The following is a 16,607-nucleotide window of genomic DNA, read 5'->3' as shown; positions in this document are numbered from 1 at the left end:
CCCCTTAGACCCTCTCTTCAACTCCAGCCACCCTACTCCCCCCCCCCCCCCCCTCTGAAATCAAACCGTCATTCTAGCCTAAATCAATATAATATCAAAATTATAAGTTTACACCTTAAACAGTATGTGTGTACATTTATAGAAATATTTATACATACTATACATACACAAACACACACATATAGTCTGTATTATAGTGCTGAGTACAACTTAAATATTAGTGATTTATTGTACAACATAATAAAATTTTGTATATATAATATTATCTATGAAACAAAATTTAAAACCGATTCCAATTATTGGCTATATATGCCAAACAATAACAACATTGTTTTGATTCTGATTCCTTCTTGAACAAAATACAAAGGCAGAACCCACAAGTCTATTTTCAATTCCAGTGTAATCCAATTCAGATTCTAACTCCAGCCACAAATCAAATGCTACCTAATAAAATTATGGTGATTGCTCGAATTTCCATGTATATAGAAGCAACTGTCTCATTTTTGTTGCTGTCTTTATGCTTTTTCTTGGAAGTTCACTACCTCAATGTATCAGCATCAACTTCTATGCATTTCCTATGTTCATGTCCACGCAATATGGATGTGCAGCTCAAATACTGTGGGCAGCATTATGCATTTGTTGAACAACCATGTCCATTTTCATATCTCTTATGAATTTATAAAATTAAAATGGCTATTGCCAGTCATATGACAACCCTTTAACAGCTTTATGAAGATTTTGATGCTATTGACTTTAAGATTGACTCACTCCACACATGTATTTATCTACTATTCATTATCCCATGTTCCCTTCCTATTACATGAATATTCATGAATTAAAGATACAAGACCAAATATGATAGGTTAGAACTTAAAGATTAGAAGCATAGAACTTCAAAACACTACATACAATTTTATGCTTAAAACCTAATAAAATTGTGCATCCGAAAACATATGCAGCCATTGTCATCTTCTTAATGTATTTGCATCCTATTTTCTTACAATTCACCACATAGGTGTATCAATATCATGTCATATTCATGTCCATTTATCTTGTATTCATGTTCAAGCACCATAAAAATTGTTAAATAGAAAAAGAGATATGTAAAAGCATACATCGATCAAAAAATTTTACCCTGACGCAGTGTATTCGAAGCAAGTTGAATGGGAACAAAAAATGTAGAATTTGTGGTGCATTGAGATTGAATGTAATAGATCGGACGATTTGAAGAGAAAGCTGAATCAAGAAAATTGGAATATTCAGTCTTTGTCTCTGACCCCTGAAACATTTTCAAATGTTACATTAGAAGCAAAGCTGACAAAAATATCAAGGAAAATTAAACAGGAAAAAGATATAAAATTATGGTATTTGTGTGAGTGATGAAGCTTTGCTTGGTTATGGATGAACTTGCTAGACATATCCAAGATGAAGTGTGATGGTATATATATTGTTTGCAGATGAGGTCATCTTAATTAATGAAACCAGAGGATTAGAATTTATGTTATATTAAAACTATTGAGAAACATTTTTGGAAATGAAATTTTAGAATTTCTGAGTAAAACAAAAGAAAAAGGTTTAAATTGATAATCAGAAACATATGTTCTTTTCTTATAATAATCTGGACAAAACTTGAAGGGCTTTCATTTGTTCGGGATATCTTACACAGTTCACAGTAATCAAAATTCTCATTGCTTTATTCAAAGCTCAAACACTGGAAATTCCATCAAACTCAAGAGATTTATTTACTGGAACTCTTCATGTTGAAATTTCATATCATAATTCTCAAGCCCTAAAATTTTTCTATCAAAGTTTACAAAAACTGGTAAAATATTGAGTTTTACTATTGAAGGGTTTGAAATTCAAATTCCAATTTTTAGCAAAATTTTTTACATAGTTAAATTTTCAACAAGCTTCATTGAAATTTTGAGATTTTGATAAATTTTATACAATTTCTGGAAATTTTGAAGAAAATTGCGTAACGCAAGACTTACATTCCTTTTCAATTTTGAAGATGGTGCAAAGTAGAGATTTCAACTGAAAGTTTGACTATTGTGTAGAAATTTCAGACCATGGTGCACATGGCGTTCTATGATCATTAAATGCCAAATTGAAAGAAATTTTCTATAGCACAGCTAAAGGTCAGTTATGAGAAGTGTTGCTGAAATAAGAATACTCAAATGGATGAGTAGTATTGAAATGACCAAATCCATTCCTAGGGCTAAGGAGTAACACTTGTAAATGACAAGGATACGTCATTTATGAACTATGATAGTTTTGGCAAGTTTATGACATTGACTAGAAAGTGCAGAAGTCAAAAAGAGTGAAGATACTGAATGGAGATGTTAAAAAGTCATAAAAGAAACAAAAAGGAGGGGAAAAAAAAAAAGACTAACCAGGACATTATAGGCTAAGCTATCCAAGAGACTGGAAGAATTGATGGTAAAAGAACTTGCGAACATATTCCCCGCCAAACCTACAAGAAATGCAGATTAAGGTTAAAAATTGTAATTCCTGATTATCATGTGTGAAAAACTTTAGGCCCACGAGCACATGCATGCATGCACAAATACGCAGAGAGAAAAAGGGGGGGGGGAGCTTACTGTCTCCAAAAGATTGATTTTTGCCAGTAACAAGTATACTGGCAGGACAAGATCCACTCCTCTTGCATGACTCATCTGGGAGGTCTGAGGAGGAAAGAAAATCAGTTCTCACAGCACGATATTCAGGAGCAGGTATCTGTAACAGCGCAGGCCATTCTGGAGGATTAGGAATTGGGCAACTGCTTGCTTGATCCAAAGTTGAGTACTCAATCCCACACACACTCTCACATTGGCCATCTCCATTCCTATCAATACAGGTGCAGCCACACCTGTTTTTGGGTTTGTCTAATTCATTGTTGATCATTGCTTGGATGAGAACAAGTAGCAGACATAGGATAAATGGGAAAGATATTAAACGAATATTAGTCTTGATATTTCGTTTCTGCCAAATAAAATCAATGAGATAATCATCAGATGTGTAAAAACTAAAAAAGGAAATGCATATTTAAAATGAACCAGAAATTTGAAAAGACAGCATGCAGAATCATTTAGTAGAGTCTTTTGGAATAGGACATTTGAATTACTGTTACTTTCATAAAATTAATAATTTGAACAAATGAATCTTAAAAAAGGAAATACGCTTTTAAACCAAGTGAACTTCAAAGAAAACAAAACCATTTACTTTAGTCTCTTGGAATAGGACACATTCGAATTGGTGTTACTTTCTAAAAAATCAATAATTGGAATAAATGATAAATGGATCTTAAAAAAGGAAAAATATTTTAAAACCAAGTGAAAAGTAATAATTTGAATAAATGAAAGAAAAAATCAGTTAAATAACGAGGGGGTTGCGGAGCCAATCAACTGAATGAACTGATAATATTCATTAGGAGAAGAGCTAAAAGAGCTACAAAATAATATATAATATCTCAAAACATGGCACCAAACAAATGGAGGGGGTGCCGCCGGGGGGGGGGGGGGGGGGGGGGGGGGGGGGGGGGGGGGGGTTGGTGGTGGTGGGAGGGGAAAAAACTATGATCTAAAAAACCATGATCTTCATGCACACACGCGCGCGACAGGAATAAAATCAATGCCCCAAATTAACAGAACAATTGAACAAATCTCTTTCGACAAGTAAAACTAAATTTAAAAATTAGGAAATAAAATAGAAACATATCCCACTTAATATACCGATATTAACTAAAAACAGCAAGCACCCATTAAACCAAACAATCAGAAAAAGAGGGGAAAATAGAAAGTTACTGCTGAATCAACAAGTAAGAACCAAGCATATACTCAGCACTCTGAATTCTCATTGAGCACTATAAACCACCAAACTAGAGAGAGAGAGAGAGAGAGAGAGAGAGACCTGGAAGGTCAAGTTCTTTCTGAGCAAAGCGTTGGCCTGAGTCCAGAAGCTTGCAGGACCCTGTGATGGATCCGCCATTGATGCCTATCCCAGAAGTCAGAGACCTTGAATTTCAAGCTACGCCAACTATACAGGAGATATGACCGTTAAATTTCCCAAGAAAGCAGCGGAAAATCAAAATTTCCCGCCAACTACGAGAAAAACCATAATTATTCGTGGACGTAAGATTGGAAACTCTCCCTGCTCTTATACAGAAGTCACCAAATGACAGAACGAGACCCATCTTGCTCCGCCATCGTATGCGTTTGGCTGAACAGAAAGAACTATTGCAGCTGATTGAAATGACTGAACTACCCTTTTATTTTATTTATTTGTTTATTTAGGCGTTCGCACGTGCCTTAAAATTTTGGTAAAAATCTTCCGCGCCCGGAGAAGGTTATATTATATTCATATGCTGAAACCACGCTTGTGTGAATGACGGAAGTGCCCTTCCACGCGTTTTGACTTTTGTTGTTCAAATGACAATTTTGCCCTACTGCTAAATTTAAGATGAGGTCTCTTGCTTAGCAGGGAAGGAAGAATAAAATATTTTATATATACATATATATATATATATATATATATATAAAAGAGGCAGGGAAGCCACTTGATGGTTTCCTATTAATCATGTTGCAAACTTGAAATGATGTCCTAGAAAAATATGGCATACCTATTTTCTTGGTTAGGTTTACTTTTATTTTTTCTTTTCTTTTTTTTATTAAGTGGAGCAGTAGAAAAATTCACATTTACACACTACCCATCAATGTGGCTGCTTGATATTATTATTATTTTCTATTTTTATTTTAGTTATTATAAAATGTAGAATGAGATTGTAAAAATGCAAATTTTCAATAGATTTTTTAAAAAAATTAAAAAATATTTTATAATTTCTATTTTTTTTTTTTTTATTACACAGAAACTCCAACCACCAACAAAAAAAATCAATTTTTTGATTAAAAATTAAAACATAAGATTAGTGCACTTGTCTATCACATGAAAAGTATAAGAAAAAAAAAATTGATTTTAAGATTTTCTATTTCATCAAACAAACCAATTTTGAACTCCATGCATGATGACAACAAATTTAATAATATATGGTTTTAATTAACATTAGAATTTAACTAATAATTAATCAAAATTAAACTACTCTCTCTGTCATGTGCCCAGTCAATATTTAAACATAAAAAGAGATATGGTATCTTCCTAGTTCCGAGCACTCAAAAGTCACTAGGAAACCCACATCACCATCCATTTTATTTTGATGCATTCAGTGGTCAGTGTCATGTGATGTCCAAAAGAGAAAAATATTTTCAAATCCAAACGAGTGAGACTTTGGAAGAGTAATGCATTAGGGATTCCAAAGTCTCCCCAGCGTTGAATGGAGCAATTGAGAGAGAGAGAGAAAAAAGGGCAAGTGCAGCAAGTTCAACACATATATGGTGTTTCTTGGAAGCTATGGACTCGAGCCATTTCTTAAAATAGGAAGATGGATGTGGATGTGGATGTGAAAGCAAAAGTTATTTCAAAGCATTTGAAACATTAAAAGCAATTCAAATTATTAAGCATTGAGCATTGTTTTTGGTAGCAGAAATGTTATTGTGTGTGAATCCCTACACTATTCAATCATAGTCAAAGCAACTAAACAGGTAATGGGTTCATGGAAATTTTGAAAATAAAAATAAACTTTACAAAATAAAATAAAAAAATGGCATTAATGAGGAGACATGGCATGAAGCTTACGTGCAAAACACGTATAAGACCACTAACATGAGGACTTAAGGTGTGAACAGAAAGGAAATCATGAATTATAAAAGATTAAATCGCTTTCGGATGCTATTATTGTGGATCTCAATGGGATAAAACTTGTGGCTAGCGCCGAGCATTGAATTGAGATTCAGAAATACCATGAACCAAAAAGGGATTGGGTCAGCTTGGTAATCATAAAAGCAGCAATATTAAGAAACAAAATGTGAAACCAACCTAGAACGTGGAAAGGCATCGGCACGTAAAAAGGAATACCATGGGTTCAATTTCTGGTAGATACACTCACGGAGTCAGCGGTATCTGTAGATTGTGAGAATTTATTCTGTGAGCCACGGGGACCGTGGATGGTAAGAGTTCGCTCTGTGAGCCAGTGGGAACCATAAATGGTGAGACTTCTCTGTGAGCCAGCGGAGACCGTGAATGGTAATGGAGATGTGTCTCGGGGGTCGGGTTGACCGAACGTCCAACTGATGCACAGAAGTCGTGTCCGCAAAAATAAACTTGATCTTATTTCTTGAATCAATTGAGCTTACAAGAGAAAACTGAAAAATACAATTATTAAATCTCCTTATATATAGAATCTGTTAAACTAACTAAATAACTTACTTTCAAAAGAATAACTAATCCTCCCAAGTTGCTTATCAATTTTAACACCCCCCCCCCCTGCAAGAGCAATGCTCTTGCATTTTTTATCCTCCTTCACATAATCAGGATATTCAATTTTAGGAGCATATATGTTGATCAATCCCAACTTCTTGACTAATCTGATATGACTATTTACACCAAGTGCCTTAGTAAAGACATCTGTCAAATGATTTTTGGAAGCAACATGAAATGTTTTGATAATACCATCAGGAACTCTATTTCTCACAATATGACAATCTGCCTCTATGTGTTTTGATCTTTCATGAAACACAGGATTCGCAACAATATGCAAAGCTACTTGGTTATCACAACACATTAAAACTAACTTATCATGCTTCACTTGAAGATCTTTCAATAGATACAATAACCAACTTACTTCATAGGTAGTACTTGCCATTGATCTATATTCAGCTTCAGCCGAAGACCTTGACACCATTGACTGCTTCTTTGATCTCCATGAAATTAAAGCATTCCCAAGAAAAACACAATAACCAGTTCATGATCTTCTAGTGTCTGGACATCCTACCCAATCAGCATCACAATAGGCTTTCAAATGCAAATCTAAATCACTAAGGAAAAATACTCCTTGCCCTAATGTTCCCTTGATATACTGCAATATTTTGGTAGCTGCCTGCATGTGTGGATGCCTTGGTTTAGCCAAAAACTGACTCAATCTATTTATTGCATATGTCAAATCAGCTCTGCTTAAAGTTAAATACATTAGTTTGCCTATGAGTCTTTTGTATTTGTTCAAGTCTGTCAACAAGTCTCCAGAATCCTTGGACAACCTCAGCTGCTATTCCATAAGAAAATTAACAAGCTTGCATCCCATCAAACTTGTTTCTTTTAATATATCAAAAGCAAACTTCCTTTGATTCAAGCTGATACCCTTCTCACTTCTAGCAATTTCAAGTCCCAAGAAGTATTTGAGTGAACCAAAGTCCTTAATCCCAAATTTGGCATCCAAAACTGACTTCAGTTCAGCAACACAGTCTGGATTATTTCCTGTGATGACCATGTCATCCACATATACTAATAAAGTTGTAAACAAAGGACCTTTCACATGCACAAACAAGGAAAGATCAGCAGGTGATTAAATGAAACCAAGCTATTGAATAGTGGCGGAAAGTTTAGTGTACCATTGTCTTGAAGCTTGTCTTAAACCATAAAGAGATTTGAGTAGCTTACACACAATAGAAGAAGAACTCCCCCCTTTACTGTGATAACCAAGAGGCAGAGACATATATACTTCCTCATCCAAATCCCCATGCAGAAAAGCATTATTGATGTCCAATTGATGGAGAGGCCAAGCTTTGGCAGCTGCTAATGCAATCAAGACTCTAACAGTGACTATTTTGGCTACTAGAGAGAATGTTTCAAGAAAATCTAAACATTCTCGTTGAGTGTAACCTTTTGCAACTAATCTTGTCTTGTATCTTTCAATTGAACCATCATAATTCAATTTAATTTTGTATACCCACTTAGATCCAATAGGAGATTTACCAGGTGGTAAAGTAGAAAGCTCCCAAGTATGAGTTTTCTCAAGAGCTTTGTTAGCTTTGGTGCAATCCCAAAAGGGGGGTGAATTGGATATTTAAAATTTATTGTTTAGATTAAACCAGATTAACAGTGTTACTTAACCTAGGGTCTGTCTATGCAAATGTAAACTCAATCATCCATAATATAACATACACGTGTAGTAAATAAATTGCGGAAATGGAAAGAACACGCACGATATGTTATCGGGGTTTGGCCAACTGTGCCTACGTCCCTGCCTTGACCACACCAGCACAAGGATTACCACTATAATGCTCACTTACACGGGTGGAGTGGCACCTAATACAACCAGGTCAATTCAAGGGGCTGACCTCAACCAACACGCCTTAACAGGATGATGCACCTAACTTTCCTAACCGGGTCTAAGCCAATTCGGAACTATTCCACAGGGCTAGTCTCCCTCTTCAGGCCTGCGCCTGGAATACAACCAACTATTATAAAATGTTTGTACACGGAAATGCGCTTCTAGACAAGCAAATGTGTGCACCAATACAGCTCAATCAATAATGCAAGCACAAATGGTATGTAAATATGCTCAGTGCTCTAATGTGTGTTAAACACTCAGTCACGTATAAGCTTTCAGTTCAGATCTAGAGTTTATACTCAAGCAATATTTGAAACACACTATGTGAATAATACAATCTCATATCAGGGTTTCAAAATATGCTAAGCAAGTTCAAACAAACAATTTCAATACAATATTCTAATATTCAAAGCATACTAGAGTTGTTTGAAGCACTAGCTTTTGAAAAAGATTTTTGCACACAAAATCTAAGTTTAGGTATCTTGCAATAACAATGCAAGAATCACAACCCTCAAAGTTTTTCCACACTAAATTTATCAAATGAAATTGGTGGAAAAACTTTGATGCTAAACTCTCACAGAAAATCAATCAAACAATAATGTAATTGAGAGTTTTAGCTATAAAATAAACCACAATAGCCTTAGAAAATACTCACAATTCTTGTAAAAATCAAAAATGAGGAGTATGTGAGTGTTTGGAAGTATTATTTGGCTAATAAAGGATTTTGGATGTTGAGAGAATATTGGTCTAATCAAGTTTGTTAATCCTTCTAATTATGACAAATGAATGAGTATATATAGGCAAGGAAGAATTTTTGACCGTTGGGGACCCAATGGGAATAATTAAAAAATTTTAACCAGGTTTACAAAAATTAGCCCCATTTGAAAAAGTTAACCGTGATTAAAAATAAGGGGCAATCCAAAAGCACCGGTCAATCGACCAGAAGACTTTCAGTCGACCGAAGTTCTTATGGCTTGGTCGATCGGGCCAATTTTAAACTTCAGGGTCAATCGACTGGGAAGGGGCGATTTTTCAAAATAGCCAACCAGGGTGAAAATAAACTAACTCGGTTGGTCGATCGAACTTGTAAATTCAAGGCGATTTTCCTATTTTTGCGAGGTTCGGTCGACCGGTGGGAACTCAGTCGACCTGGTTGATGGTATTCAACATATGCTCGGTCGACTAGGTGATCAAAATATTGACTCCAAGGGAGTTCAATCGACCGGAGCCAAATGAACTATACAGATTCGGTCGACCGAGTTGTGGTCAACCAGTTGACTCGGTCCTTGGTCGGTCGACTGGGGGCAAATTGTACATGGAGGGTCGGTCGACCGAACATGCATGTATTGTGCATTTCGGTCCAATTTGATCATGCAAACACCCTATTCACTTAGTCATACATATGTGAGTGTCCTAGGGTCATTTTAGGCCTTTTTTAGTGCACCGAAAAAAATTCGGTGTCGATCAACCTATTCCCTAAGGTCTTTGTAGGTACCTAAAGTCCAACTAGGGTTAATTTGAACATACCTACCTACCATGCATGATGCAAATTATTACAAGTCATACATGCGCATAGTTCATAATAAATTACATTCCATAATGAAGAAATAAACAAATAAATACAAATTACAACACATAAATCTTCATTCTTTGGCACGAACATCGCACGTCATCATGATATGTCTTTTAGTTCTGAAGCACGCACAAGGTGAACCTGCATGCAATTCTCAATACAACCAATAGTACCAAGAGTATTTGTCATAATCAAAACTAGGTGTGACCCATAAGGCCAACAAGCTTGAATTTCCTTATCTATTGCCTCTTTCCACAAAGGATCTTTAACTGCTTGAAAGAAAGACTGAGGTTCTTAAGGAGAAGAACTGACTGTCATTATGTATGACTAATAACTTGGTTCCAAATGTGAATAAATAAAGTAGTGAGATATATCGTAAGGTGCACCTAGAATGTGAGTAATAATACAAGAATAATCCTTTAAGTAAGCAGGTTGTTTGGTGTGTCTCATTGATTTTCTAAGAGGTGCAGATGGTGGTTTTGCTGTTGTAGTATGAACATGTGCTGTTGAGACTATATTAGGAATTGTATGGTCGGGTAAAGAATGAACCAAAGAATCAGTAGAATTATGATTAGCAAGGGAAGTAGTAATAGGAATGACAAAAGAAGAAGAAGGATTAGAATTAGAATATGGAACCTCAACTGAAATAGAATTATTAAGTGGAGTTGAACAAGGAATATGATTTTCAAAAATGCAAATGGGAGTAACAAAAGAGCTATTACCTGAGCTGGAATTTGCAATGTCCTCAACTTCAAGACTAAAAAGAAAAGGATCTGAAATTAATTTATTAGCATCAACAAAAGGAAATATTTCTTCATGAAACACTACATCTTTGGAAATAAAAATAGTATTTGTAGTTATATCTAGGACTTTGTAACCTTTCACACCAAAAGGATATCCTAGAAACACACACTTTCTAGCTCTAGCAGTAAACTTAGATCTACTATATGCTAGAGTGGAAGCAAAGCAAAGACATCCAAAAACTCTCAAGTGACCATAGGAAGGAGCATGACCATAAAGTACTTCATAAGGAGTTTTATGAGACAAGGCTGAAGTTGGGATTCTATTAATCAAATAAACTGTTGTTAAGACACAATGTCCCCAAAGGTATAAAGGCAAATGAGAATAGAATAAAAGGGATCTTGCAACATTTAAGATATATTGATGTTTCCTTTCCACTATTGCATTTTGTTGAAGGGTTTCAACATAGCTTAATTGATGTAAAATTCCCTTTTGAGCAAAAAAATTGCTCATGATAAACTTTGTTCCATTATCAGTCCTTATTATCTTAATTTTTCTAGAAAATTGAGTCTCAACCATATTGTAAAATTGTTCCAAAACAAATTTTGTTTGAGACTTGTGTTTCAACAAGTAAACCCAAGTAGACCTAGAACAATCATCTACAATGGTTAAGAAATATTTGCATGAATCTATTGTAGGAACAGAAAAAGGACCCCACAAGTCACAATGTATAAAATCAAAACAATTTTCAGAAATATGAGAACTTTTATTAAAAGGTAATCTCTTTTGCTTTGCAATAGGACAAGTATCACAAAGAAAATCTTTATTTGAATCAACAAGAGGTACATCATTGGATTTAATCAAAGCCAATTTGGCATTTGATAAATGTCCCAACCTGGAATGTCATACATGTGACTGTGGCTTATTGACTGACAAAACTGAAGAAGAAAAAGAAACAGACTTGCTTCCTTCCAGCAGATAAAGCCCATTGCACTCTTTACCAGACCAATCGTGCTCCAATGAGCAAGGTCCTGGATAAAAGGCAACAAGAAAATGATTTAACAAGTTGACTAACAGATATAAGATTAAAGCTAAAAGAAGGAATACAAAGAACATTGTATAAGATCAAAGTTTCAGTGATTTGAACAGTCCCAATGTGTGTAACCAAAGCAGTTTCACCATTAGGAAGGTTCACATGAGTATTCAAAGTGACTGTGATATGTGTGAAATAAGTAATTGAATGTACCATGTGGTCAGTAGCTCCTGTGTCTATGACCCAATCAATAGATCCAAAACAATTCTTGTTTACCAATTTGGCTGAGAAAATAGAGTGTGTCAAAATGGGTGTGAAGAATTAGATATAAAACCTGACATGGTTTCAAGATAGTTATTATGTGCTTGAGGCTGGGAAGAAACTATTGTCACAGCAGCACCACCATAAACACCAGCAGATCCAGAGATCAATCCAGACAAACCATTACCAACACTTGCATTAGCAACATGATGATTGTCACTAGAAATTGATCATGTATTGAGAAAAACCAACAACTGCTCACATTGAGTCTTGGTGATGGGACATTGAATCTGGCTTTGAGAAGAATTCTCAATCATAGTTTCTTGAGGATAAGAAACTTGATTTGCATTTGATTTCTATTTTGTCTTATAACCAGGTGGGTATCCGTGTAGTTTGAAACATTTATCAATAGTATGCCCAAGCGTATTACAATGAGTACACATAGGTTTTTCTTTCTTGTTGTTTCCTTTATTCCATCCTGAATTACCAGAACTACTTCCTTTTACATTGCCATAGTATCTGGTTTAGCAGCATAGGAACCTCCATGTCCGGCATTCTTGTGAGACTCTTCTTGAAGAACTCATGCATAAACCTTGTTTATTGAAGGAAGAGGCTCATACATTAGAATTTGAGTCCTAATGGTTTCAAAATTTTCATTCAATCCCATAAGAAACCTCATGACATAGACTTTATCATGATTATTACTTAAGGTTTTATTCACACCACATGTACACTCTGGTAATGGTTCCAGATTTAGCAATTGATCCTATAATGATGCGAACCTCAATCGACACGCGTTGAGACCCAGCAAATAAAGTTGGAATGCTTGCCCAAAAAAGCTAAAATTCAGATTTTGATAAGAAACTTCGACCCAACGTTTATAAATGAAACATGAACCTAAAGTATAAAGTAACAAATCCCGACCCAATGATTATAGATTAATCATGAACCGAAGGTATAAAATTTGAACGCCACAAGGAAGAATCCTTAATAAATTCGCAAGTTCTCTAAAGAACCAAAGAAAAAACAAATCCTCACTTTTCTTAATTTCTATTCAATGATTCAATTCTTACAATGGTGAGATATATATAGCTAGCATGGGGGACAAGGATATTAAACACTTAATAATTCCCACACAAACATGGGAGACAAGGATATTAAATACTTAGCAATTCCCACACAAACATGGGAGACAAGGACATTAAAAATACCAACTTACTAGACACATTAATGACTCTCACAACTTACTAAAAACCCATGCAAGCTAAGTTGTCTTGCAAATTACAAATTAAATGTAAAGATAAAAAGCCAAAAAGTCAAATCCCCTAATTGACTAGCACACCAATAATAAGGAGATTACAGCCATTAAGCAAGATTAGCTCCATCAAAAACATGGATTAAATTTATTAAGCCTTCATCCTTGTTTGGGCCAAGCCTGGAGTGCCCCGTTTTTTAATAAGTCCAAATATCTTGAATTAGCCCATGAAGTGCTTCTTTAATCTTTTTGGATCTTGCTCTAGTGAAGGGCCCATGAGAACATGCAATGGATTTTTTGATGGTGCCTGTTGATTCTCATCATTCCTTTTGAATTTTGTTAAGTACTCAATTACTGGCATCTGATTTTGAGTAATATAACAAAGTTCCTTTTGAAGATTGTATATTTTGGGACCATTGCCTTGAGAAAAAACATTTTGCAATTCCAGCCACATCTCTCTAGCAGTTTTACAATACATCACACTGCTATATACATCTGCGTGCATTGAATTAATCAACCAAGAAATTACCATTGTGTTGCAACTCTGCCAGTCTTCATAAAGAGGAGACTCTGGATTAGGTTCAACAATTTTTCCATTGATAAAACCTATCTTTTTCTTTGCAGTGAGAGCAAGAATCATGGCTCTTGACCAAGAATGATAGTTTTTCATACCAAGTAGTGGTTGTGTAACCAGAATGCTACCTGGATTTTCGTTCGAATGGAGGAAGAATGGATTTGAAAGGTTCGGTTGTGAGGATGGATCAAATTGATTGCTTGAATCTGGATATGACATGGCTCTCTATATACTTCCAATCTCCTCTGGACTTGTGCGTGAGAAGTATTTAAGAACATAAGTAGTTTCAGGCTCTGATACCATATAAAATTCAAGAACAAAAGCCATAAAACTCCAAGAACAGAAGATCTAAAATAAACTTGATCTTATTTCTTGAATCAATTGAGCTTAGAAGCAAAAACTGAAAAATACAATTATTAAATCTCCTTATATACAGAATCTGTTAAGCTAATTAAATAACTAACTTTCAGAAGAATAACTAATCCTTCCAAGCTGCTTATCAATTTTAACAATTAGGAAACAGAACATGTAACCAAGCCATATATAATGAGAGCAAGATATGAATACACTACTATATTCTAAACCTTTTCTCTTATGCCAACAATAAAACAACAGTATTTGAAATTTCAGATCATATAGACAAGATAAGGGAGGAGCAGTTTAGATGGTTTGGGCTTTTAAAATAGAGATCTAATAGAATACCTGTGAGGAGGAGTAAGTTATTGTTTCTGAAAAGAGATAGGGGTAGGCTTAAAATAACTTGGAATGAGGTAGTAAACAAGCATTTAATAACTTTTAATCTAATAGAGGAAAACACTTTCGATCGGGTGAATTGACGAAAAAAGATTCATTTTACTAACCCCACCTACATTATATGGACAATGTAGCTCAAAGTGGAGGAAACTATTGAAAGATAGATTATGGTGTAGGAAGGGATTATCATGGATTTTGGTATAAGGACTCCTTTATCGCTGATATCATTGGTCACAACTGATAGGAGTAGCTAGAGAACTTCAACACGAAATCAAGAAGAAAGGTAGAATTTTGTCTAAAGATCTAAACTATTTCTTTTGCAAATGTGAATGATTGAAAGATACAAAGCTCGACTGGTAGCTAAGTGAAAGGTTGGTTTTTACATCAATTAGATGTCAATAATGCTTTTCTCCATGGCAATTTAGATGAAGAGGTGTACATGTCACTTCGTCCAGGTTATGGAAGTGAGGGGGAGACGCGAGTACGTAAATTGACTAAGTCCTTATATGGACTCAAGCAAGCTTCTCGCCAATGGTTTCACAAGTTATCACATTGTCTTTTGACTCATGATTTTTCACAATCTATGTGTGACTACTCTTTGTTTACTAAAGTTACTACAAGTTCCTTTATTGCTTTGCTTGTTTATGTGGATGATGTGATAGTAGCAAGCAATGATATTCAAGCTGTGCAAGATATCAAGAATGTCCTTCATGCTAAGTTTAAGATTAAAGATTTTGGAGAATTAAAATACTTCCTTGAATTGGAAGTGGCTCAAACATCTAAAGGCATTTCTGTTTGTCAAAGGCACTATGCTATTGAAGTGTTAACTGATTCAGGTTTCATTGGTTGTAAACCAGCTAAACTACCTATGAATCCTAACTTGCGCCTTACTAATACAGATTATGGTTTATTAGAAGATCCTACATTCTATCGAAGGTTAGTAGAGAGGTTGCTTTACCTTACTATTACCATACCAGACTTGGCATATTTAGTTCATATTCTGGCTCATTTTATGGATAAGCCAGCACAACCTTATTTGGATGCTGCATATCAGGTGTTCAAATATTTAAAAGGGACTCCAGGGCAAGGCATATTCTTATCTGCATCTTCATCCTTACAGTTAAAGGCTTTCACAGATTCGAATTGGGCAACATGTCCTAAAGCAAGAAAATCAATTACGGGTTTTTGTGTTTTCTTGGGTGACTCTCTTATTTCTTGAAAATCAAAGAAACAAAACACTGTATCAAGATCATCAGCTAAAGCTAAATATAGGGCTCTTGGTTCTACAACATGTTAATTAACTTGGCTACTTGCTTTGCTTAAAGACTTTGGTATCTATCATACCTCACCAACTTTGCTTTTCTGTGACAGCAAAGCTGCTCTACATATACGAGCCAACCGAGTGTTTCATGAGAGAACAAAACACATTGAGATTGATTGTCATTTGGTTAGGGAGAAAATCCAAGTTAGAATACTACATACTCTTCATGTGAATTCGAAGCATCAGTTAGCAGATTTCTTTACCAAGGCTTTGGCATCATCACAGTTTATATTTTTCCTTTCCAAGATAGGAGTGATAAACATATACAGTCCATCTTGAGCGGGAGTGTTGGATATGTGAAGTTAGCTATATTAGTTAGTTGGTTATGAAGTTAGCTTATTAGCTAAGAAGTTATTTTCATTTTAATCCTTGTATATAAAAGCTCAGAATTCAGCTGTTACGTATGTACTGAATTTTATCAAGAATGCAGAGCATATTTCTCCTTTCTTGTAACTTCTTTCTCTTTCCCTCTACATGATTGATCTCAATTTATTTTTTCCACACATAAAGCTATCATTTCCATATCAGGGGTTGAGGGAGGGTTATGATGTGAGCAGCTTTACCTTAACACTTGGAGATGCCACGGTATAGGACAGGAAGCAGGCCATTGGATGGAAACTTAGACCCTGCTGATTCCAAATAATAGGGTGAACAGCTTGTTGGGTCTTAAATCCAAACGTGTTTTATTTATTTATTTTAGGCTTATGTGTATGTGGGATTTGTTCATAAATGAATGTATCTTTAGGCTACAGCTGTTTAACCTTGTGCTCTGTCTAAACAACAGTAAATACACTTTAATCAAGAAGCCATGTATGATGCATGAAGATGGACAATTTTTAATATTCAATTTCTCTTTTGAAAATCCCACATCTCCCTAG

The 16,607-nt window shown here is 35.1% G+C and overlaps 1 protein-coding gene across 2 annotated transcripts in view; it reads right to left on the bottom strand.

Moving 5' to 3' along the window:
• LOC131146616 (ABC transporter A family member 7-like) overlaps positions 1-4,325 on the bottom strand; it is a 34,772-nt gene extending 30,447 nt beyond the window's left edge. Inside the window, exons 1-4 of one of the 2 annotated variants that reach the window (XM_058096318.1) lie at positions 3,910-4,325; positions 2,601-2,982; positions 2,394-2,473; positions 1,135-1,279 (exon numbers count right to left, since the gene is read on the bottom strand). In XM_058096318.1, the coding sequence (XP_057952301.1) occupies positions 1,135-1,279; positions 2,394-2,473; positions 2,601-2,982; positions 3,910-3,987 (685 nt within the window). In that variant the 5' untranslated portion in view covers positions 3,988-4,325. The remainder of the gene's footprint in view (positions 1-1,134; positions 1,280-2,393; positions 2,474-2,600; positions 2,983-3,909) is intronic. The other variant, XM_058096319.1, reaches the window with a different exon arrangement.
• Between the last annotated feature and the right edge of the window lie 12,282 nt (positions 4,326-16,607).

The sequence above is a fragment of the Malania oleifera genome, chromosome 13 (assembly GCF_029873635.1).
Source record: "Malania oleifera isolate guangnan ecotype guangnan chromosome 13, ASM2987363v1, whole genome shotgun sequence".
Classification (NCBI taxonomy): Eukaryota; Viridiplantae; Streptophyta; class Magnoliopsida; order Santalales; family Ximeniaceae; genus Malania; species Malania oleifera.
This window is presented reverse-complemented; position numbering and strand designations above follow the sequence as displayed.